The sequence below is a fragment of the Mesoplodon bidens genome (genome assembly GCF_964165515.1).
Source record: "Mesoplodon bidens genome assembly, chromosome: 3".
Taxonomy (NCBI): domain Eukaryota; kingdom Metazoa; phylum Chordata; class Mammalia; order Artiodactyla; family Ziphiidae; genus Mesoplodon; species Mesoplodon bidens.
Window position 1 is genome coordinate 8,295,610 of NC_138178.1, and position 25,535 is coordinate 8,321,144.

Consider the following 25,535-nt stretch of genomic DNA (forward strand, 5'->3'; position numbering starts at 1 on the left):
AGACGTATCTTCATAAGCTGGTGGGGTGCCTCCCTAGAGTTTTAAAAGCCTGATACAGAAACTATAGGTGGTTTTAAACGCCATCATGAAGTTAGTTCCTGCATCATGGATACAGTCTGCTTTGTGTATGTCGCCTCCTCCCAACTCGGTTGTAGGCGCCTTACACGTATAAACATGTGACACGTCATGCCCTTCCTCCGTCCTATTAACATAGGTTCATGCAAAGGAGACGTCACAACTTGAATATGTGGAAGAGACATGGGGATTGGTTGTTACCTAAACCCCCAGGGCCTTGTTTCTCTCTTTTCTGAGCATAAGGTAAAATGTATTGAATACCCACGCCACCGATATAAAAACCTCTGACATATGGTGTTAACCCATTAGAAACAGCACTGCGTCTGTTGTTCCCTAGAACTAGTTGTTGCGTGACAGTAAAGCCTCCTCAGGGGACACCTGATAAAATCCTCTGAATGTGCAGGCTTGGGGTTTCTGTGTTGTGCTCCCATTTTAATTCAAGTCCATCCCGTTGGGGTGGCGTGATTCCTTTTGTCCCGTATCCCTCACGACGTGTGGCAGCTCATTTTTATTTGCCGAAGTGCATAAATACACCTGGAGATGAGTGGGTGACAACCCTACTTCTAGAGGGTGAACAGTGCAGAAACGAAATCGGGAAGTGGGTTTTCTTAGTTGGTGTGTTTCGTCCTGAGTTCGGAGGTTATTCCTGGCTGTGAGTCTGATTCTTCTTACGAGAGAACTCCTTGCTGGTGTTTGGAAGGCAGGCAGGCAGCCAAGAGCCTTTGGAGAAGCAATCACTTAAACATCGGCTCGAAACAGCTCTGTTCTTGCTCATCGTTGGGTCCTCCTGGCGTGTTAGAAAGAGCCCAGGACAGAAGTACCAAGAGTGGGCCCGGCATCAATTACTTACTTAACCTCTGCCCCCCACCCCGGGCTTGCTTTATCTGTGGGAGGTGGGGACTGGCCAGATGGTCGCCGGGATTCAGTATAATGGTTCTTCTAGAAGCAGCAGGAAGTTACTCAGAGGTCATTAAGAGGCTTGGTGACTCAGCCTCAGAGACAGGAGAAAGACGAGGCTCCCCCAAGTCCTGGTCAAGAATCAGAGCCACTAGAGCGGACTTCCTCTCAAGCCTTTATTTCAGCCTCGCTCCGAGAGCTCACCCATCACCCCGTGTGCTGTTCTAGCGCCCAGTAAACACTGGCTGTGGAGGAAGTCGCAGGGATCCAAGGCCCCACTGCCTGTCCCCGCTGTGCCTTCACCCACCCAGAAAGAACAGGACATGAGTCCTTCTTGGCCCTGACCTTCAGCGTACACAGGATGTGGGAATCTGGCAGACCAGCTAATAGGATCCAGTAACCTGGTCCTGCTCATTAAGTGTTTTTAGTGCATCCTGCTGCACTCAGGGCTCAAAGGCTCTATTTATTAGCCACTCTTGCCTGCTTTCTGTGGATAAATGTTTCCCATCTCCTCTTTTATACGTTATGACATTGGGGCCCGGAAAAGGGAAGTGGGGGGCCTGTGGTCACTTGGGAATCACACGTCTGGGTCAGAAGCCACGAATCCACATCCAGGACCAGCCATGGTCCCAACCATGGCTACAGGCACGCTCGGATCTGCCCGGACCGGGGCACGAACCCATGTCCCCTGCATCGGCAGGCGGACTCTCAACCACTGCACCACCAGGGAAGCCCGAGACATCTGCTTTTTAAAGATGCCCAGATGAAGTGCATTAGAAAGGCCTTTTTCGTAGGTATTAATAAGCCCTTTGATTACTGATAGACCGTGTGTTTGAGCTTTTAGGTATACCTCCTTGGGCAGAATTGGCCATAGAAATTAGGCAAAATCCTAAGGGCTCTAGCCCAGTTGTAACCATCATTGTGTGTCCGGTGAGTCTTTATGGGGTGTCTGTAGCTGGTGGCCGGGTTATGATGGCTGTACTGAGCCCGGGAGGCTCCCCTGAAGTGACATAGACGATCAGGGGCCGTCCCCAAACCAGCACATCGGAGCCCAGTGTACCCTGTTCATAAAGGGAGGCCCGGTCAAGCGTCTGCTGTTTATCTGCTTGTTCAACTCTGCCGGCGTCAGAGGGGAGGGTTTGGTAGGTAGGGTCCCTGTGCCCACCATCAGCCCACCATGGTGCATGGGGGCGTCCAGCTGCCTTCATCCCCCTGTTCCCCAGCACCTCCTGTCTCCCCTAAGTGGGGGGCAAAGGACAAGGCCGTTGTTCCCTCATGAGCACCTCCTCTTGGGTTCCTGGGACCTTCCTGTCCTGGAAAACCGCCCTCCTTCCCTCCCTCCCTTCCCAATATTTCATTTGAAAAAAAAAAAAGATCCCTGCCTAGAGCAAACATGAGGCAAAGCCACTGCTCTACCCTCTGCTGGAAATGTCTACAGACAGTACATCCTCCTGGGGAGATGCCAGGAGCCGGGCCGTCAGGGTTCAGGGCTGAGAGCAGGGATCTGGGCCGTGGCAGCAGGTGGAAGGGCCACAGCAGAGCCCAGATGGTTTTGTTTCGGTCCTTGGCAGACACGAGGCTCTCCACACCAGCAGCATCGGGGAGAACTTCCGGGGAAGGCCCGGCGTGTATTCTGTTTTGCAGAAAGTCGGGGAGGGAGGAGTTGCCAGGGAACCAACCCCCTGAGTGTTGGGCTTTGGGGTTTTTCACCAGGTCGGGGGCGGGGGGGCCGGCTTCCAACCCAAGGCCCAAGAGAGGTGCTCGCAAGCACACCCACAAAGAGAAAGCTTGTGGAGGTCTGCCCATCAGATGCACCTTCCCCCAAGTGCTGCCCAGCCCAGGACAGTGCCCGTGGCATTAGCACCAGTCAGGACTAGTGACATAATCTGCAGGCCCGGGACAGCATGAAAGTGCAGGGCCCGTTGATCAGTCTTATTGAGAATTTCAAGATGGAGACGGCAGAACGTTAACACCGAGCACGGGGCCCTCAGGTCACACACCTGCGAAGCAGGTCCTTGCCAGGGCTCTGCCGTACCTGGGCAGGTGGGTGCAGCACAGGGGCTGCGGGTCCCCCTCAGGGGCGAGCCATCTACCACTCACCCCTCTCTTCAGAGAAAAGGGGGTGGGGGGTCAGGGCACTAAATCTGTACACTTCCTTGAAGCTTTCCAGGATGCAGATCATCAGCCTTTATTGTCTTAAACCCTGACAACAGGACTTGAGTTTAAAAAAAAAAAAAAAAAAAACTTAAGAATTATTTCGGTTGTTCTGGAGTTAATCTCCTTTATTCGCCAGGATTTGGGAGAGGTAAGAACAACTAGGAATTGCACTGAGATCCGAGTTCATTGAGCATTTACTTTGTACCGGTACCGTGCCAAGGATCTGTTGCCTCTACCTTAGAGGAGCGTTATTGCCATTTTACAGATGGGAAAACTGAGGCTAAAGGAAATGGAGTCACTTGCCGAAGGTCACACAGTTTGTATATAGGGGAGTCAGGATTCAAACGGATGCAGTCAGAGTCCAGAGCATGTGTCTGGCCACATTGTTCTGTGTACTACCTCCAGGTTATAAGTTAAGGAGCTGTTAGTTCCGGCGCTTTTGTGTCTGTAGCTAAGTTCAGGTGGACCATCTGTATATATCTAACAATGGGGGGTCAGAGAGGAAATTTTCACATTTCACTGAGGGATTTATCTGAAAGGGCATAAGACTCAGACCTGGGACTCAAGTAACCGCCTACACAGGTGGCATTTCATCTGTGATCTGACACAAGGCTATCTGAGCTCACGTAGGACTTGCTTTCCTTGGAACTGACCTGAAAGGAGAAAAAGAAGTACAGTTTTCCTTGGACTTCAGAGCAAAATGTACTCTGAGCTGGGAACAAAAGAGGTAGCTCTGGAATCAGAAAAAAAACCATGTCCTCCTCCCTATTAGTCAGACAAAGTAATTGTAAAATTCTGCAGAGCAGGTTGTGAGAAGCATGCAGCCATTCTAGAAACAGTTTTTCTTCCAGCCCAGTTTGACCAAGGGGTGAAGTCTTCTGGCCAAGCCCCGAGGAGCCGTGTCCTGGGTAGAGCAGGGCCGGGTGGATGGGACACAGAAATAGTCATCTTGAAGGAGAAAATGTGAGCAGATCAGAGAGGGTCAGGGGCCCCAGTCTAGGATGAGACCCTAAAAAGCATTTGCCTTAACTGAGTGGGTGAGGAAAGGGGAGATCAGGGGAGGAATCAGCCACTCCCAGCATGAAACTCTGTTTGACCCTTCTTAGGGCTCAATAAACTCAAATTCTCAGTCTCTAGAAGAGGCTACAGTATGCATCAAATATAAATATGAATGTTACGGGCATAACTTGAACCTCTTTTGACATTTCTCAGAGAGTTTAAGTAACTTCCTTTTTCATCCAATGAAAGACCCCCCTTCCAGAGTAATGCTGCAGGCTTGATTACCCCCAAACCCCTTATTTAACAGGCTCCCTCGTCCCAGGAGGAATGTCCACCAGGGCCAGAGGGGCCCATCAGGCAGTGCCAGGAACTCTGTTTAGCTCCCACTGTTCAGAACTGCCTTAATTTCACTCTCTGCCTCCCTGAGCGCAGCAAGCTCCCGGCTGCAGCGCGTCCTGCCAGCCCCAGGACTCCTGCTATTCTTTGTGCTGCAGAAAGAAGCCGGGCTTGACAGGCTCATATTGTTATCTTGAGTTGCCTGCCCCCAAATAGAGTCCTAGGCGCCCCCCGCCCTTCTCGGGGAAGCTTCCCCAGCCGCCCCAGATCACCAGGGCGAGTTGGGCTCTTACACATTCATGGGCAGGAAGTAGAGTCCCGAGGGGAGGCTGGGAATGTGACCGCCTTCCCATTTCGGCACTGGAGGCAGGAAGCTCGGCTCAGCACCGCAGGCAGATGGCTACTGCTCCCTCCCTGCGTCAGCCCGCCCTCCTCTCCCCCCACCTCCCCCTCTCCTTGGAGGGAAAAGTCTGCAGAGCTGGGAACTGTCTTGGAGAATTCAACAAAGGCCAAGCAGACCCGGGGAACCACTTGAAAAGAACTTGTTTTGTTCCCGTTGAGAAGCCTGCAGGAAGATCCACAGCCACATTGCTGGGGTTCTGAACTGAAGAGCAGTGCGTGCGTGCGCGCGCGTGTGTGCGTGTGTGTGTGTGTGTGTGTCAAGCAAGAGGCACGGGAGGTGCAAACAACTGTACTGTTTCAGCTTTGATAAGGAAACTGCCAGCTGTAAGCTCAGCCACAGAGGGAGGACTACAGCCGTGAACCGCCCACTCTTGAACTTCAACTGCATTGTTTTCTGTCCAGATATTCCAATGGAGGCAGTTGGAAAACCTGTATTTCAGAGAGAAGAAGTTTTCTGTGGAGGTTCATGACCCACGCAGGTAAGCTAGACAAGCCCTTTTCTTCTGGGAGCGTGTGGCCTTGCCAGCGTACTACTTATATTACTATTTCTGTGCTATCGCTGTTCATGTTAATTTGGGGGGGTGGGAAGAGGGTGGGTGATCGGGAGAATAGAGTTCAAATAAGACAGTGGAGCTTTGTTTTGTTCTATGTGTTGGGAAGTACAGTGGGTTTGTGTGTGTGTGTGTGTGTGTGTGAAATTAGCAGTTCCACGGTCATCTCATCTGGCTACACGTATTACTTGCTCATACGTGTGGAGTTGTCTTTACAAGCCAGGGCATTTTAGGAAAGATTTGTAGCACTTTAGAACAATCACCAAATCAAAGTGAGCAGTGGTCTGAGTCCTTCTAGAAAGTTTCTGCCAGAGAAGAGTCTGAAGGATGGCTTGTCAGAGCTTCTGAGAACGTTTCAGGTTGAAGAGTCTGCAGCAGAAGGAACCTGCAGCTGAAAGAGTTGTGCTAAGTTGTTTCATTCCGTGAGCTGTAATTTTAGGGTGTTCGCCGTGGTGGGTAGATGAGAAAGAAACACACGTCTTTTTCTCTCCGCCTCACATTGTATCCCGGGGAGCACTCATGTCAAAGTCAACGCTCTCCAAGTCCAATGCCAAACAATAGGGTCCCATTTTGGAATGCAGCAAGCCCTGCGTGGAGGGTTCTCGGGGCAGCATGTACCGTGGCTTTTCCTCTCTTTGTCTGCTAGTCCTAGAGTTATAGGCAGCCCAGAAGCGGCAGCAGAATTCCCTAAAAACAGACCTAACCCTCAAGGATAAATTGCTTTCAGTAGGTCCAAAAGCAGACTTAGAACAAGAAGGTAGCCCTGGGAAGCCATTGAGAAGACCAGGCCCTGTGGAGGAGGGGGTGTGGATGTTAGGTGCAGTCCGTTCCCCAGCCCTGGCTTGGGGAAGGGGGGTTCTTGGCATCAGTTCCTCACACACGTGGCTTCTGGGCGCTCAGACAAGCTGAGGTGCCTCCCAGAAAGTTCTCAGCATGAGAATAAGATTTTGCCCCATCAGAGGGTGAGGCTTGTGGGGTGATGTCCGTTCCTGCAGCCAGTGATAACCCAGGAGGACTGCTGTGCCGCTTGCCTGGCCACGTAATCTGCTTGAAACAGAACTCCCGTGTAGGGCGAGAACTCCCCCTGGCACCCCACGGTTACTGACAGGCAAGCGGAGCACATCTTACAGATTCGTGTCTCGTCAGGCGATGATAGGGAGCGTTGGTAGTATAACAGCCTGTTCAGCGTTCTTCAGGGTCCTGTGATGAAGGGTCTCGGGATCCAGAGACCCTGTCTCTGCAGAGCAGGAATCCATTGATTCAGGCCAGGCAGGGGGGGCAAGAGATGCTGAAAGCAATGTCCCAGAATGAATGTTGCCACAATGGGTCAGATGCAGAAAGCGGGTGATTGACAGAATAAAGACTGGAGATTGGATGGTCTGAGAGGCTGAGCGTAGGACTGGACAGATTCTCCAGGCCTGTGCTCTGTGGGGAATTCTGCTAATGCAGAGGTACCTTGGAGGCATCCTTGAGTGAGTGGGCAGCGTGTGTGTGTGTGCGTGTGCGTGTGTGTGTGTGTGTACTCGTCATGTTCTTTCTGTGTCTGGGTCTATTGTCCTATTCGTGATGTAATTCTAAATTCCCTTCCCTTTCCCAAGACCCAGGGATATTGGAAAGAGTCCAAACTTCATGTTACTATCATGTGGGCTTTTAGCCTATTAAATGAAAGTGATCAACCTCACATTTGTTGAGTAGCTCCTATGTCCAGGCACAGTTACGTGTCCTGGGGTATAGAAGGAAGCCCTGAAAGAACTTCTAGCACAGTTGGAGAGACAGAAGAAGGAACTTGATGTTTATTAAGTGTTTACTACGCACAGTCACTGTTCTAAACACTTGGATAGTTATCTCATTGGGTCCTCACTCTAACCCCAGACAATAGGTACTAGTATTCCTGTTCTACCTGGGACACAGGCACAGAAGAAGCAGAGTAACCGGCTCCAGGTTACAAAAAGCTAGTTAAGGGGTAAAGACAGGATATGAACCCAGGGAGTCTGGCTCCAAAGCTTATGTGACTTACCGCCATGCTATACACAGACAGCGGGTACCAAGTGCCAGATGGCACAGCCTATAAATGCTGAAGGTGGCCAGGCTGGTCTGGGGAGGCTTCTTGAGAAGGAGAAATCTTAGCTAAGGATGTAAAGCTCAAGGTGGGCCCTCAGGGGGATAAAGACGTCAGGCAGGTGGGCCTAAGAGAGAAGTGCAGGAGCCAGAGGCAGTCTGAGCACAGAACGTGAGCACGTCCCCTCAAGGAAAGTAGTTCTCTGTCAGCCTAGAGACACACAGGGACAGGAGAGGGGAGGCAAGGAGAGGCCAGAGACGTGGCTTCCTTGATGGCAGCGGTGGAGACCCAGGTTGACAATGCATTTAAAGGCACCTTTTCCAAATGCTCAACAGGGCAGGCAAAGGGGATTGTTCCAGGTTAGCTACTTAGTTTAGTGGCCAAGCCAAAGCTCCAAGCCCGTGTCTTCCGGGGGGTTGGAGCCCCACCTGGCGCTGCAGTAAGCACTCCTCTACGGCCTCCTGGCCCTGCTCCAGTTAAACATGTCATCCTGCTGCTGTTGCCTTGTTTATTTGAACACCGAAGAGTCATCTAGTCAACTGTACTGTGTTGGGATGGTTCAGGGGTCATCCCCTCCCCCAAACCAGGAAGGAAGCCAGGACCAGAGTTATAGGATGGCAAGTGTCGTGCAGAATTGTGTCCTGAAGATGGACGTCCTGGGACACTGCGAGGACGGGGCATGGCTCGGCTGTCCCAGAAGATGCTTCCAGATTTGCTCTACTGGACCGGTGTCCTAATCGATACCCAGTGTTGTTTCTGCGGTTCTGTGGGCTTGGCAAATATTCCGTCTTTAAGGTTTTGGCAAAGCAGGAGGAGTCGGTGGGCTGGGAAGAGCCTGAAGCAAACAGTGTAGAGAAGAGAGAAGTTCATAATCGAGCAGGAGAAACACTCTGAGAGCATCTGATTTAGGTGCTCCTGGGAACTCCCAGACCAGCCAGCCTCTTCCCTCCCCTCCCCCTCCTTACCTGAAAAATACACCTAGCCTGGCACTGCTCTCACTACCGCCCCTGGAATACATTTCAAGTTCCTTTTCCTTTCCAATTCAAAATGAATTTACTCCCAGGATCAGCCATTGCCATGGAAGCCAGAGTGAGTATTCAGATCAGTTTCTTTTTACACATGCAGAGACCATGGGGGTTTCCTCCTTACTCTCTTGCTGGCTCCTTTTCCATTATTTTAAATTGTGTGTTCCTTTGTGAGCTGGCATTTTCTCTTAACTTTAGTTATAACCAAAGGGAAGAATAATACTCTGCTTAGAATCAGTAGCATTAACTAACCACCAGATTTGAATTCCTCCTTAAAAGTGGGTCTGGAGAACACCTACTGTTAAATCTTGAGCCCCTGGGGGAAGGTGATCAGAGCAGCTTCTAATCTCCTTCAAGGGAAAACTTGCCATGAAAATAATGTGATTATTCACAAGTCCTGACTACCCCAAAGTTCATCCAAATGAGATAGCTCAATCTTGAACACACATTGTTCTTCTGGTGTGCACATAAGATACCCCAAACCTCACGCCACTGTCCCACCACCTTGCCCTACACACACACACGCACGCACACACATGCACACACATGTATGGAAACACATTCTCAGATTCACTTGCAAAATCATGTACCCATCCTATAAAGTATACTTCACTGAGAACATAATCATAGAACTCTTTCCCCTTGATTCCATTGATGTGATGAATTATGTTGGGACCGTTCTTTCCCACCTTCAGTTTAAAGTCTGCCTCTCTGCTCCGTGCGTACGGCCTCCACATCTCCTACAGACGTGTATGTGGACGTGGGTAGTGGGGTCGGCATTGGCCGGGCTCAATTCTTTCTGCCTTTCCTCTCCTGATTCTTTATACCCCACCTGCCCTCTGAATATATTTGAAATTGATAACCAACTTTCGAGGAAGATTGCGTGAGAATAATGTAAGCAGTTCTGATTGCCTGAGATGCTGTGACAATTAGAAGAGGAGGTGCTCGTCCTTCACCGTAGGCCGCTTTGCCTGCTTAATAAAGGACATTGTCAAAGGCTCTTCCTGTCTCTGAAGTTTGTCTTGGCCCAGTGCCAGGAGCTGAAGATCAGAAAAGACCGTCCCGTGACTAGAATGACCTGTCTTATTCCAGACAAGGCAGAGGCTTAGCCAAATTCTGGACCCTAAGGAGCCAGTAAATCAAAAGATTAGCATGATTCACGGTAGCCAAGATACGGAAACAACCTAAGTGTCCGTTGATGGATGAACAGATAAAGAAATTGTGGTGTATATTCACAACGGAACATCATTCAACCTTTAAAAAAAAAAAGATCATGCCATTTACAGCAACATGGATGGACCTGGAGGGTATTATGAAGGGAAATAAAGCAGACACAGAAAGACAAGAACTGCGTGATCTTACTTATAGGTGGAATCTAAGAGTCACAGAGGCAGAGAGTAGAATAGTAGTTACCAGGGACGTGGAAGTAGGGGAAATGGAGAGAGATGCTGGTCAAAGGTTATACAAAGTGGTAGTTATATAGGATGAATAAGCCTAGAGATGTAATGTACAGCCTGGTGACTGTAGTGAATAACACTGTATTATATACTGGATATTGGCTAAGAGTGGATTTCAGGTGCTTTCATCACACACACACACACATACACAATGGTAACTGTGAGGAGAGGAAATGTTCTTTAGCTTGACTGCAGTGATCACTTCACTGTGTATATGTATCAGTGCATCCAATCATCATGTTCTGTACCTTAAATAGAATCAACTTTTATTTAAACAATAAAATGAAAAGATGGCCTTTGCCAGCCAGTTTCGTGTGTGTGTGCACACATGCTCATCTGTCACCTTTATGCCGGAGCTTTTAGGACCCAATGGGTTCTCGGTAAAAAGCTGTTGACTGAGGATCATAGTCCCTCATTGTAAACGTGTTTGACCCTTCTGCTTCTTGCTCTCCCAGGGCTTCAGTGACAAGGAGGACGTTTGGACACAGTGGCATCGCAGTGCACACGTGGTACGCGTGTCCAGCACTGATCAAGTCCATCTGGGCTATGGCCATTAGCCAACACCAGTTCTATCTGGACAGAAAGCAGAGTAAGGTAAGTCCCTTTCCTGGGACTGGGAGGGCCTATGACAAGACCAGACCTTGCACTGAGCTGTGAGCAGACGAGGGCCCTTGTCTGGATCTTGTAGCTGGGGGATTAGGAGTTGGATGGCTGGGGAGGCCCTGCATCCCTTGCACTGAGATGTGCACAGGTGAGACTGGCCTTTTAGGACTATAGGAGGCAGCTCCTGAGATCAGCTTTTGAAGAGAACAACATGTCCTCGGCGGCTTGGTCAACCACGGTCAGAGCCACTCAGACCATTTGCTGCAGCCAAGTAGGGCCCTTTTGAGGAATAAGCAGTCAAGTCCTTTTGGGTGTGTAAACAGTGGCATATTGTTTTCCTTTTGAGGAAAAAAAAAAAAAGGAACCATTCGCAACTAATAGGCACCACCTAACTGTTGAGTATAATTGCTGTGAAAACCCTCCAGGCTTTTCCAACTGCCAACTCCATTTCTTAAAAATGCAAAACCAGAAACATTATAATAAAAAAAAAAGGCAACAAGTCTGTTTCCCTAAGGTAGACCTGGAGCCTCAGGCCATAGTAAACAGTCATCCTCCAAGGGAGGTTTGACCCAGCCCCAGTTAGACACACACACGGGGCGGGGGGTGGGGGGGGTGGGAAATGACGTCTCCTTGGTTCACACACAGCTTACATCAACCCTCTGCCCCCATCTTCCTCCAGCCTTGTCTGCCTGCTTCCCTTGCCTTCCCCGCCCAAGCCACTTCCATTCATTACCCCTCAGGTGAAGAGCCATATCAAGATGGGCTCTGCATCTTTCTCAGAATCCTGCTGGCTTGGGACAGGTGGGGAGTGGAATACAGAACTTCAGAGGGAGATCGACCTTGGCCCCTGGTCTAGTCAGTACCACCACCTGTGGGAGGTTTTATCCCATCCCGTGCGTCCTAGAGAGGGGAGGAAGTGGCAGGACCCTGGGCTTACTGGGCCCAAGATTTATTGGATTGGTGCCCTTTTGGATCCTTGTGGCTTCCTCTTTTGCCTTATTTTCCTTCTGAGTGGAGTTGCTCCTTCCTTGGCTTGGGGGGAGGATTGGAAGGAGGGAGTTGGGATTGAGTGGGAGGTAAGAGAAAGATAGTAAGAAAATAGGACAGGAAGAAAGCAAACAGTCCCTCAAGTCATAATTCAGTTTCAATCACAGCCTTTCCCACGTAGGAGTCACGTTCTCCTTTGTATCACATTTTCTCTTCTCCGAAGTCTTCTTCCTCCCCCGTTTTGGTCATTTTCAGGGGTGAATGGGCACAGGGTGGAATATTTTTGTTGCCAGGAATAATGAGAGTATTCTACATCGCTGCTGGTCATGGTGGGCATTGGCACAGGAACTTGAGGCCCGATTAGATCCAAAGAAACGGGGCCAGAACCTTTTGACTCATGCTTTAGATAGAGACAGTGGGTGGGTATCAGTGCTTTGCCCTCCAGTGGCAGGAGTTGGAGGTCAAAACCTGAGACCATTGATTCCATCCTCTGTGTTGTTTGGCGATGCGTGATGAGGGGTAGAGAGTCTGGCAACCCACCTGAACCCCACTGCCAGTGCCTCTTGCCGGCAGACCCTACACACACTGATTTTGAAAGGGGAAGAGAAAAAGCCTATCTCAGTCTAAGGGTGGTATTATATTAGCTGTTAGAACCCTTCCTCCCTCTGCTGGCTTTTCACATTAGAGGATCTATGGGGTAAGGCACGAGGCCCATCCTTAGGGCTCCACAGCCCTGTTCTCAAACATGGTCTTACTGTGCAGTTGGAGAAGCCTTATTCAGCAGGCTTACAGGTCAACCCATTGATATAACAAGTAAACCTCAAAAAGGAACTATCATAGATCACTTATTAACAAGAAGTGTCTTTCAAGAGACCAGACCAAATGCTCGCAGCAATAGGGAGCTTTCAGCTCAGCCACCCCTGGGGGACTGAAGGAAATGCATCTACCCCCAGGAGCAGGAGAATTTGCCCCAGATAAGCTCTGGATGCTCACAGTGCCTGGAGCCCATGTATTTCTTTCTTTTTTTTTTTTTAAAGAAGATGCTGCAGGTAGGAGTTTAGTAATTTATTTTTATTTATTTTTGCTGTGTTGGGTCTTTGTTTCTGTGTGAGGGCTTTCTCTAGTTGTGGCAAGTGGGGACCACTCTTCATCGTGGTGCGCAGGCCTCTGACTGTCGCGGCCTCTCTTGTTGCGGAGCACAGGCTCCAGACGCGCAGGCTCAGCAGTTGTGGCTCACGGGCCCAGTTGCTCCGTGGCATGTGGGATCCTCCCAAACCAGGGCTCGAACCCGTGTCCCCTGCATTAGCAGGCAGATTCTCAACCACTGCGCCACCAGGGAAGCCCGCCCATGTATTTCTTTCTTTTTTTTTTTTTTTTTTTTTTTTTGCTGTACACGGGCCTCTCACTGTTGTGGCCTCTCCCGCTGCGGAGCACAGGCTCCAGACGCACAGGCTCAGCAGCCATGGCCCACAGGCCCAGCCGCTCCGTGGCATGTGGGATCCTCCCGGACTGGGGCATGAACCCGCGTCCCCTGCATCGGCAGGCGGACTCTCAACCACTGCACCACCAAGGAAGCCCGCCCATGTATTTCTTATTGGAATCAGTAGCTCAGCCTGCGGTGACTGGTGAGGAACAAGTTCCCCCATAGGGAGGTCCAAGGACTCTGCCTTCCGGTTCTATGACCCCAGGCAAGTCTTTCCTCGCTCCTGCTTGCTTTCCACAGTTAGAGAACAGCAAAGGAAACTCCTGACCAGAATCACTGATCAGTCCAGTGACACAGTGTTGGTGAAGTTGCTTTAGGAGATGTGTGCTATCTCTCACTCTTATCATTACTAATGCAACGTACTGTTCCTTGGCCGACACCTGTGTGTAAAGTTTAAATTCTCTAAAAGTTCCCCCAAATTAAGTCAGAGATGATAAAATTCACCTTAGGAATTGTGTTACAACACCTTTCATTTCTGGAATGTTCTTCAGACAACAGTGGTGTGACCCGTCTCCAGTGGGCAGGATGGTTCAGGGTGAGTGCTGGCTGGCAGGCCTGGAATGAAGTGTTTCCAGATATTTCTGAACAGCAGTGTTGGCTGGCATACTGGCCATGGCTTCACACTCTACTCTATCAGGCCATGCCAACCATTCCTTTCTCTGAAGTGCTTCAGCAAAGCCCAGGCCTCCCGAGGGATGCTAATGAACCCCAGAAACAAGTGCAATCTAGTGGTTGGAGCCAGCAGATGTGGGTAGCTGAGAAGTCTAGTGTTGTCCCCTGGCACTTGGTTATTTTCTTCTTTCAGGGTCCTAGTGTAAATCACTTAGAAAATCTCTCTCTCTCTCTCTCTCTCTCTCTCTCACGCTCACTCTCTCACTCTCTCACTCTCTCATGCACGCCCACCCACCCACCCACCCTCCATCACCAAAGACAGAGCGGAAAGAGGCTGTATTGGTTCCTTTCTGACAGCTCATTCAGAATGAGAGGCTGTGCTGGCATCAGTCACATTTGGTAAATTATATCCGCTGACCCCAGAGATCACAAATGTTGTCAGCTAGATCCGGCCAACGTATGTACCCCAGAGCCAAGGAATATCTTGTAGAGTTCGGAGGAAAATACTTGAAAGCTTAAATTGTTTAGTCACTGTTCCTCTGAATTCAGATTGAGAACTTGTTGAGTTGGCCCCCAGTCCAAACATCTTTCCTTCTTCTTAATCTTTTTTTTTTTTTCCTGATCCAGTCTACTATTCTTCATTCCATCCAGATCAAAAGCCAAGTGAAACCATGTCAGGGGCCAATTAAACCTTGCTGACAGAATACCCATAATAATACTTAGTACAGCAAGACCCTCAGAGCAAAACATCCAAAACTTTGGAGACTCTTTTGCTTGGGCACAAAGACTTGACTTTATAAGGAGAGAATCTCCCCATCAGTTCATCTCTTAGTGCTCTCTCCCCACCTGGTCTCTTCAGTCACTGTGATATTTCCATTCTAGAGAGAAGCCAGTAATTTCCTAAAACTTCTAAGAATCTAGTCTCCCTTGGGAGGTGTGTCTGTTGTCCTTTTTCCGTATTTTGTTTCCCGCCTCTGAGACTGGTGTGGCAGGGCCGGAGGTGGGGCGGGGCAGGTCTTCCTTGAGATTAAGGAGATTCTCCCAAATCTCCAGTTGAGTCATTCATTGAAGCTCACTTAGCCAATTCCTGCCAGGCCCTGATTTATATCCTATTCCTATTCCAGTGTCACTGGCCTTGATGTCTAGCATCTAATTTCGTCCTGATATCACACCTCCGTGGTGTGGGTTTTAACAGCTCCATTTTACAAACAGGGATCTCAGTATCAGAGAGGTTGAAAATCAAGGTCACACTGTGACTCACTGGGAAGAGCCAAGATTTCCGTCCAGATCTTTCTGACTTCAGAGCCCAGGTCTTTCACCAGGCTGAACTGGTCTGTGTCTTCATGAGTTATTCTTGCATAACTGCAAGCGTGGGCTTCTCTTGGCAAAGCCTGGGCCTTGGTAAAAGAACAGTGTTGAAAGAAAGGAAGTGATGGATTGTGCTTTCTGTGCTTTGCTCAGAGGATAAAACTCAGCCAGGTGGATGCAACTGATATACAAAATGAAGCAGAGACGCTCCTGCTTTCTGCTACAAGCCAGGAAACCCTGCGAGGCACTGGCAGCTGGGATTATATTATGAGCAAGGGAGCCCTCACCCCAGGAAGGCAGCCTGGTTCTGAATGCAGGGACAGAGTTGAGGTCAGAGAGGAGACATCAGTCAAGGAAGGACCAGGGAGATAGAAGAGGGTGAGGACGAAGATGGGTCGGACCCGGTGAACAAAACAAGCACAAAGTCTCAGCATTTCCTCTGCCCCTCAGACTCTCCTCTCATTCACGTGAGGAAAGTACTTGGCGGTCAGAAGTCATGGTCTTTCACCGATTTTGGCATCAACACAGAGGCCAGAGGAAGGGCAAGGCCTCCGGGTTCAGACAGACCCTGCTGGACCCCTGCGGGCACCTGGGCTCAGGGTGTGACTAAAAGGGAGCCGGGCACTGGTCTGCCTGTCCTCCATGGCTTCTCCTGTGTGGCGGACAGGCCTTGTCTCACGCCAGTGAACACGCATCAGAACCTCAGTTGAGACCCTCCGCTGGCTCCATCCGTGCACCCCTGCCTAATCACCAGTGGCCACAGAAAGATCAGCACATGGGGCTTCCCTGGTGGCGCAGTGGTTGAGAGTCTGCCTGCCGATGCAGGGGACACGGGTTCGTGCCCCGGTCCGGGAAGATCCCACATGCCACGGAGCGGCTGGTCCCGTGAGCCATGGCCGCTGAGCCTGCGAATCCGGAGCCTGTGCTCCGCAACGGGAGAGGCCACAGCAGTGAGAGACCCACGTACCGCAAAAAAAAAAAAAAAAAAAAAAAGATCAGCACATGTACAGGTTATACTAGGATTTATAGTTGTTTTCCAAAAGTCCGCAGTGCAGCGAAAGCCGCTTCCTGAAGCATTGTCACAAATTAATTTCTTGAAGAAGGGAAAAAAAAACCGTCCAACACATGCGGGGCACACGCAAACCACCTCTGCCTCCCAAGGTGGGAACCAGAGCAGAGAGCTTCACTGCAAACCGTTGAGTTAGGAACGTAATCACGAATACGGATTCCTTTTCTAATTGCTCTAACTTGCTGTTACTGTTCGACCAAGTGGGCCAGTTAATTTGTAGAATAAATGGAGTGGACTTTTAACCATCATCTGAAGACTTTGGCTCATATGTTTAGGTACCAAAATAGAAGCAAAGCACCGTGTCAGGTGCCCCCTTGGTGGGAACCGAGCACCCAGATGAGCATTTGTTCCAGAAGCCCTTACACACCATGCTTGCAGGCTGACAGTGTGGTCTCTTCCCAACCCTCTAAGTTTTCATGGCTCCGTGGCTAATAATTTAAGAGTTTAAACCACCTTAGAATTTACTGGAACTTCCTAAATTTGCTTCAGGCATCTCTTAAATCATTCACAAAGCTGAAAATTATTTTTTTCCTCCTTCTTTTAAGCACAAGATCACAGTAGCAAGTAAAATTTCTACTGTTCATTGAGAGCTATGTAGGAGGCGGTGGCGGGAGGGGGGGTGAAGAGGGGGAGGGGAGGGGAGGGGACTGGCGGTGGACGGAGGCCTTCACTTGCCTCACTTCTTTTGACCCTAACAAAACCGTGAGCGGTAGGTGGTGCTTTCCCTGTGTTATACTTGCGAGTAATGAGGCTTCGTGAGGTTAAGTCCTTCCCCAAATTGAGGACTCCACCGAGGTCTATCTGACTCCGAAGTCCACACTTGTAAGCCCTGTACATACAGCCTGTGGGATAACAGGCTTCGAAAATTTCTTGCCGTGTCACCTCTGGAGCCTTATCTGCTCCCACCAGGGAAGCTTCAGGGGATGAGCGTTGGGCCCTGGGGACACAGACAGAAAAATGCGGCAGTTCTCGGGCCGTGAGGCCGTTTGCTGGATCTCGGGAAGACAGGCGGGCAGGCGAGCGATCGCTGTCCGGAGGGGAGCGTCCCCCGTCTAACCTGTCCAACCCGGTGGTCTTTCTAGTCGAAGATCCATGCCGCCCGCAGCCTGAGCGAAATCGCCATCGACCTGACGGAGACGGGGACGCTGAAGACGTCCAAGCTGGCCAACATGGGCAGCAAGGGCAAGATCATCAGCGGCAGCAGCGGCAGCCTGCTGTCCTCAGGTGGGTGGCGTCCGCCGCGGACCGCGAGAGGGGCCCCCCGGGGGCTGGGGTGCTCCGGGGAGGCAGGGCGGAGCCGCCGACTCTCACGTCCTGAGCAAGGTTTGTGGCCCAACGGGCATCCGAGGAACCGGCCAAGAGTGTCACCGCGTGGAGGCGGGGGGGGGGGGGGAGAAGCCGCAGTAGAACCTCACGGTGTGGGAAGGCCACCTAACTGCCTTCGAGCAGCCTCCAGAGCCTTCCCAGTGCTGGTGGCCGAGCGGCAGGAATGCCGGCTCCAAGGACGGATGGCGGAAGGCGTGGGCTGCCTGTGTGTCACTCAAGGAGAATTATACGAGGAGGGGCTGAAGGTCAGGGTCGCGGTGCTTTGCTGAGTGACCCACATTCCGTTCCCAGGGGGACTTCTCGAGGCTCTCCAAAGTACAGAAAACCCTCGATCCTCTGGAAAGGAGAGACCTGTCGCCGAGTGTGGTCCGGTGCGCTTTGAAAGGGAGGGTCAGGGGATCAGATGGCCGTCTGTTTCTGCGGGGCCCTGGGCCAGTCATTTGTCTTGAGGTGTTGGGAGGGGCAGAAATGCCCCGAGGTTTGAGATGGGGCTGGACTTCAGGAGGAGGAATGCCATTGGCTGGAGTGACAGGAAGGGGGGCGGCTTTGAGTTGGAGCCAGAGGGAGGCAACAATTGTCTGGAAATGTTAGAAAAGTATAACGCAGTTCACTCCCCAGGCCACGTGGTCAAGGCCTGATTATTCTTGGAGCCAGTACGCACTTCCTTGCCTCTGAGCCAGAGAGTAAAGCAAGAAGTCTTTGCCTTACCTCATCTTCCAGGGTCATCTCTGTACACGTGGTGACTGCAGACGGTAACAAAATAAAGGGAAAAGACAGGAAGGGGTGGGGAAAGCCGAAAGCTGCCTAGTTAGCTTCTGGGCTGGTGGAGTCCGATCAGAGCCAGGAAAACCTTCAGACCTGAAGGGCGAGGGTGAAGATGGACAGGCCTTTCTAAGGTCCTGGGAGGACCCAGGTCATGTGTGCACGGGGCCAGGCGTTCTATAAAATCCGTGAACGTAGTACATTTTGCATCCTTCTTCTTAAATAGAGCCACCAAAATTATGTAGGTTTCAGGCTGCACAAAGTTGTTTCTGCTGCTGCCAGATCCACCGTTAAGTTTCACCGTAAACCTCTCGCTGTCCTGGATCCTTCAAAAGTTTTCATCAATACAATGGGCCAAGTAATCATTGTTTCTGAGGCTTAGAGGTTTACAGTGAAGACCGTGGACGGTGCTGTAGTAAAGAGAATGCCATTCAAAGTCCAAGACCCCTGCCTCGAATTCCAGCCACTTCCTGTCCCCTGCAGAATGATGAAGGGTAGGGCCAGAGTCAGCCCTGTGACTGTCCTCTAGACATCCCTCTCCCCCGTTCAAGCCCAGAGTCTCAGCTCTGAGCCTGGATTTAATCTGTCCACTGTCCTTCTAATCCAGCCACAGATGAGCCAGCCTCTTCCTTCAGCCTCAGTGAGGGGTGCATCCCTGCTGTGGTTTCATATCCCCTTGGAAATCTACGTTCGTGCTGAATGTGGCATGTTATACCCAGGAGAAAAGATTCTTCCAGCTCAGGGGTCCCCTGCCCTCCAAGTGCATCAGAACCCCCTTGGAGGGTTCGTTCAAACTCAGATAGCTGGGTTCCGGCCCCGGAGTGTCTGATCTGTAGGTCTGGGGTGAGCCTGGGAATTAGCATTTCTAGCAAGTTCTGACAAGTTCCCCGGTGATGTTGATGCTGGTCTGGGGACCACACTTTGAGAGCCACTCTTCTTGCTGAAGAAGAGATAAAAGCCCGAGGTGGGTGTGCAACTCAAGATCAAGGAACCTAGGTCTCCCCACTTTTACACCTGTGTCCTGGTCCATCTGCTCGGGCCCTTTGTCTCTGGCAGCTGCCAAGGGTACAAACGTAATAGCAGGTAGAGAGGAGGTGGTGAACAGGAGCCCCAAAGCATCTAACATGGAACTGACATCATTCAACCATCAGAAATGAGATCCAGGGACTTCCCTGGCAGTCCAGTGGTTAAGACTCTGCGCTTCCACTGCAGGGAGTGCGGGTTCCATCCCTGGTGCGGGAACTGGGATCCCCAGTTTTTTTGGCGGCACGGCCAAAAAAAAAAGTGGGGGGAAAGAAATGAGATACCGAGATCCAGGCATCTTCAAGACTGGAAAGCAATTCCTCTCTGTTACCGCCAACAGCTTGACATTAATAATCAATCCCGTGGGCTAGGAGGTGAATCAAAAGAAAACTTTCCTGCTGAATCCACTCCCACACCTAATATAAGCATCTTTATCTCAAGATATTAGAACAATTTTTTCATGTCTGATAACTTAGTGACGAGGACCCCAGGCAAAACTGTTTGGGCATCGATGGAGGTAGCCGAGGCCCCCTGCCTGCCCCACTTCCACGGTGGCTCCATCCTTAGGACTGAGACCCTCGGCCTTTTCCCTGCCCACCTTCTGCTGCTCAGCTAAGCAAGAGGAAAGCTGGGCAGACGGGGGCTGAGGTGGCGAGGTGTGAGCCGTGCCCCATGACCAGGCCAGGGAGCACTTCAAACTCAGCCCAGCCCTGCATGTTAGATCCTGAAGAATGGTCCTTAACTGCTGAGGCTCCGTGGGGAGGTTCCCCCCCCCGACTTAGGAAAGGCCACGGGTCAGTGGAAGGAGAGACCTTGCACAGGAGGTGTTCCATCAGTCAACTCAGGGAACTCCTAGGCCCTGTCGATCTGGCCATCACTGCCACCAGGTCTGATTGCTGCCCCTCTGACTTTTCATGTGCAGGAGACGGTGCCTTCACCTGAGGCCTTGCAGCCCCACCTGGATGGGACGGTTTCCCATCCCCCACCAGACGGCAATCTAGGCTAGCCTCCCACCCATGCTTTTCATCCTTTAGTGCGTCCTGCCTGACTGCGTGTGGAGAAGGCCTCTTAGTGATGGGCTCCCACAGCAGGAGAGGGCGTCGCTCTTTCGGGATGGCCTTGGTTTACGCACTCTTTTTATGACACTTTCCAGACCCTATGGTCTACCTCTCAGGAAATAGGATACAAATAACCTAGTATCCTATTGGATCAATTAGTGTCTCTCCTTCACCTACTACCTCGTGCTAAAAAAAAAAAAAAAAAAGATGGTGTCTGATAAATAGTCCTGAAAAGCATTTTGAGAAACTGATCATCACTTGAGAATTCTTTTTTGCTACCTCTAACCCTGTGCCTAAGACTCAGTAGATGTTCCATACACGATTTTTTAAATTTTTTACATGATTTCCCCATGACTCATTTATTTACTGCCTGGAAATTTGTACCTTTTGACTCGCTTTACCTATTTCGCCTACCCTCAGCCCTTGTCTCTGACACCCGCCAGTCTGTTCTTTTTATCTATGAGCTCAGGGTTTTTTGGTTTTAGTTCGTTTGTTTTTAGAGTCTATGTATCAGTGAGATCAAATGGTATTTGTCTTTCTCTGATATACTTCACTTAGCATAATGCCCTTGGGGTCCACTTATATCGCAAATGGCAAGATTTCATTTTTTTTGTTATGGCTGAATAATATTCCGTTGTGTGTGTGTGTTATAGTTACAATTTCTTTATGTATTCATCCACTGGTGGACACTTGGATTGTTTCCATGTCGTGGCTATTGTGAATAATGCTGCTATGAACATGAGGGTGCAGATATCTTTTCCAGTTACTGTTTCATTTCTTCAGATAAATACCCAGAAGTGAAATTGCTGGATCATATGGTAGCTCTATTATTAGTTTTTTGAGGAACCTCCATACTGTTTGACATAGTGACTGCACCAACTCTCATTCCCACCAACAGGGTATGAGGGTTCCCTTTTTTCCCCACATCCTTGCCAACATTTGTTGTGTTCTTTGTGATGATAGCCATTCTAACAGATGTGAGGTGATTTCCCATTGTGGTTTTGATGTGCATTTCCCTGATGATTAATGATGTTGGGTATCTTTTCATGTACCTGTTGGCCATTTGTATGTCTTCTTTGGAAAGTGTCTGTTCAGATCCTCTGCCCGTTTTTTCATTGGATTTGTTTTTTGTTGTTGAGTTGTATAAGTTCTTTATATTTTTTGGATATTAGTCCTTTATCAGATATATGATTTGCAAATATTTTCTCCCATTCAGTAGGTTGCCTTTTCTTTTTGTTGATGGTTTCCTTTGTTGTGCAGAAGCTTTTTAGTTTGATGTAGTCCCATTTGCTTATTTTTACTTTTGGTGCCTCCACTTGTGGTGTCAAGTTTTAAAAAATCATCACCAAGACTGATGTCAATGATACACGATTATTAAAATTAAATTTTGAAGGATACTAGTAAGAATCCTGCATGTGCTGCATTTTAAGAACCTTCTACATTCCCAGAGTGTGTGCTATCTCGGTCCTTGCCAAGATCGCTCATAAACCTGCCACTAACATTTTCCCTCCAATTGGACTGTATCGCTTTTGTCCTGATGGTATCAGACCTTCAGAGGTTAATCCTGTCAGATCAGGCCCCTCCTGCAAACGCCTTCCTTCCTCATTATCTTTCCTTTATCCTTCCACCCTCGTCTGTCCCCAAATTGTGCCGTAACTGAGCCGTGTAACCACACTGTGATATTGCTACGGTATAAGCATTTTTTCTAGCTCCCGAACTTTGCTAGGGCCTACGCGTAACATTTGAAAAGTTACAGCTTCTCTCCTCAAAGAGTTTGCTTTCTATTTATTGATGTAAAACAGAGATAAAATATTTCCAACTCTTAGTAACTTTGAAGGTGATTTTCCTATTTAACAAGGGTACATCATTACGGAGTAGTGGACTTCAGTCATTTTAAAGCTATCTGAGGTCTCAGATGCTAAAGAAATGAAGACATGTTATTGATATCATTGAAGAAGTCAGAAGTCCACACTTATTAATGACCTGAGCCAGGGGCTAACATCTCAAAAGGAAAAGGTCTGCAGAGTTGAAATGATTTACTAAGGCTCGGGGCCAAGACCCTCTGCGTTCTTAGGTGGTAATGCCCAGGGCTGTCCCGTGGGAGACCTGTAGTCCTACTAGAGACCCTTAGAGGTGCTGAGCCTTCTGAGCTGTGTCAGATTAAAAGGGATCAAGCCCTCACCTCCCAAAATTGCACTGCATGAGATTCAGACCCTAGGAAGGTTATGGAACCCGCGTCCCAAATCCATTCGTGAAGGGGCTCCGACGGGCAGGCTTTGAAAGGAGGTGTGAGGACCCTTGTCCCAGAGCATCCCCTGGAGGAAGGGACGTTGAGGCAGCTCAGGGCGCAGCCCCCGTTCCAGGCCGGCAGAGCCCCACCCCCGCCCCCATCTTGGTCTCCTCACAAACTCTGCACTTCTGGGTAACCAGCCAGCCTGTTGCCTGACCACTGCGGGGTGGCAGAGGTGGGGTGGCGACAAGCAGGGGACGTTGTAGTCACTGTGCCCTAGGAGAGCCTCCAGATTTTCCAGCGTTCAGATAGAGTTTGAGAGGACAACTGTGAATTCAAAACATTTGGTGATGATGATGTTTTCAGAATTCAGAAAAAGCATCCGAAATCCTTTTTGTGGGAACTTTAAAGGGTTTATTCCTCTCTTCCTTACCCCCATTTCTTGAAATCTCAGAAACAGATGGGAAAGGGAAAAAAATGGAATGACAAAAGAAAAAACCAAACAACTGCATGCTGAACACGCATGGCCTTTCCATAGCTCCTCTGAAAGCGGGAAAAAGTGTAGGATTGTCCCAGCATTGCTTCTGGAATTTGCCCTCCCAGAACAGTTCTGGTTTCAGTAGGAGGGTAGGGGCTCAGGGAGATGTGTTTTTGCTCTCAGCCAATTTAAAGAAAATGACACAGACTTGCTTAGGAGACACCCTGTGTTATGCAGGCCCATGTGGGCTGTGCATTAACTGCCCCCAAACAAAAAAATGTTACTGCACATCCTTTCTTAGAGGAATAGAACAGTGAGACTGATGCTGGCTTTTTGATTGGAAATACAGGGCCAGAAGCCACCCACTGTCTCCAAAAACAAAATGGCATGTTGTGTCTATAAATAGAATTGGGCTGTGGGATTAATGATACGATATGGCAGTTGAGTCATCTTCATTGTCAAGAGTAGGATTGCAAAGAATGTGATGATGGATATTTGGTTAAAAAAAAAAAAACACGAAATATAACAAAACCCTGCAGTCTGCTGGGATCCCCCAGCTCTGTCTGACCCTTTCCGCTCTGGAGAAAAACATGTTGTACTGAGTGTAGGGCCTGCTCTGCCTGGGACCCATCCATGTCCGTGACTCAACTCTTCACACGTTCGCCCTCTCTGAATGCCAGCACTTCCTGCCATTGTTGGGCAGTTTATTAATAACTAACATAATAATGAGGGTGCCAGCTGCCTGCCGTCTCTCCTTCCAGAGAACTGATCTGATGGGGGTCTGCCAGCTTTATGGTCAGGGCTGTATCCAGCTTGAAATACACGGCCTGAAGTTGGTATCAATCACATGATGTTTGGGGGCTTTTTTCTTCTTCTTTTCATCTTCATCCTTTTTTTTCTTTTTTTTTTTTTTTTTTTTGCGGTACGCGGGCCTCTCACTGCTGCGGCCTCTCCCGTTGCGGAGCACAGGCTCCGGACGCGCAGGCTCAGCGGCCATGGCTCACGGGCCCAGCCGCTCCGCGGCATGTGGAATCTTCCCGGACCGGGGCACGAACCCGTGTCCCCTGCATCGGCAGGCGGACTCTCAACCACTGCGCCACCAGGGAAGCCCCCTTTTTTTTTTAATATGGATTTTATTCCTACAGTTCAAATTTATTTCCTTTATGTTTTGCAATTACTTTATGTCAATTTTTTTTAATTGGGGTATAGTTGTTTTACAATGTTGTATTAGTTTCTACTGTACAGCGAAGTGGAGTTCCCTGTGCTATACAGCAGCTTCTCATTAGTTACCTGTTTTATGCATATTAGTGTAGACTTGTCAATCCCAATCTCCCAATTCATCCCACCACCACCCCCCGCCACTTTCTTCCCCCCTTGGTGTCCATATGTTTGTTCTCTACATCTGTGTCTCCACTTCTGCCTTGCAAACCGGTTCATCTGTACCATTTTTCTAGATTCCACATATATGCGTTAATATACGATATTTGTTTTTCTCTTTCTGACTTACTTCACTCTGTATGACAGTCTCTGGATCCATCCACGTCTCTACAAATGACCCAATTCCATTCCTTTGTATGGCTGAGTAATATTCCATTGTAGATATGTACCACATCTTCTTTATCCATTCGTCTGTCAATGGAACTTTGTCAGTTTTTTTTGCTGCCCAGCATGTGGGATCCTAGTGCCCCAAGCAGGGATCGAACCCACGCCCCTTGCATTAGAGGCATGGAGTCTTAACCACTGGACCGCCAGGGAAGTGCCATTTTCATCCTTTCTTTTTGGCTCTCATTCTATCTCTTCCCTCTGTTTCTCTCCAGCCTTTTAAAGGTTCCTTTGTCGGCTGCCTGTCTCTTCTTAAGTCTAATGATGCCCAGGATTCCAGGCACCTTTAGTGTTGGTTCCAGGCTCAGTGCCCTGCAGATGAGCTTAGCCGGCAGCACTGCCAGAGGGCTCGCCTTCTGCCAGAGTGTGTTTATATGGGACTGTGTAACCGGTGAGGGCTGCGAAATCTCTTTCCGGGGAATGGATGTTTCTGGCCGTGGCTTGAGCAGGACAGACCTGAGTCAAAATTGTGAAAAGGCAGCACGGTTGTCCCTTTCTGCTCTCTCACTGGGGGTAAAAAAAAAAAAAAAAAAAAAAAAAAAAAACTAATAAAGCCATTTATACTGATATAGTTACATCCGCCCGTGTAAGGGAATATTTGCCTGCTAAAGAAAACCAGGGCAGAATGATCATCTGTAACCTAAGTGAACAACTTTGATGGAATTTTAAAAACTGAAAAAGAAATACCACCGTCCCCTCCCATAGCCTTTGCTCTCTTCCTGTTTATTGAGACCAGCCTTCTCAATATTACAGTCGAATCACAGAATCTTGGAGTCAGAAGGATAAGCCACCCTTATTTCACAATATAAGAAATGGAAACCATATAAATTAACTCATAACAGTAGTTTCAACTAGGTTTCAACTACCAGATGCTGCTAATTTTTTAAATCACTGGTTCACTTCTCTCCCTCCCTCCCTCTCCCCCAACCCCAAACCTTGCTCTTTTTAAATTATCTTTGTACCCTTCACCCTTTGGTAAAAGTGCCACTGAGCACTTTTTTTTCCCCTGAGTCCCAGAGACTCTTCGCTGCCACCA

At 49.3% G+C, this 25,535-nt stretch overlaps 1 protein-coding gene across 8 annotated transcripts in view; it reads left to right on the top strand.

Annotated features, from left to right (window-relative positions):
- The window catches only part of FRMD4A (FERM domain containing 4A), a 351,864-nt gene that overhangs the window by 270,587 nt on the left and 55,742 nt on the right, over nucleotides 1–25,535 (top strand). For all 8 annotated transcript variants that reach the window (XM_081229331.1, XM_081229330.1, XM_081229335.1 and 5 more), the window contains exons 12-14: nucleotides 5,269–5,345; nucleotides 10,414–10,552; nucleotides 17,103–17,244. In XM_081229331.1, the coding sequence (XP_081085457.1) occupies nucleotides 5,269–5,345; nucleotides 10,414–10,552; nucleotides 17,103–17,244 (358 nt within the window). The remainder of the gene's footprint in view (nucleotides 1–5,268; nucleotides 5,346–10,413; nucleotides 10,553–17,102; nucleotides 17,245–25,535) is intronic.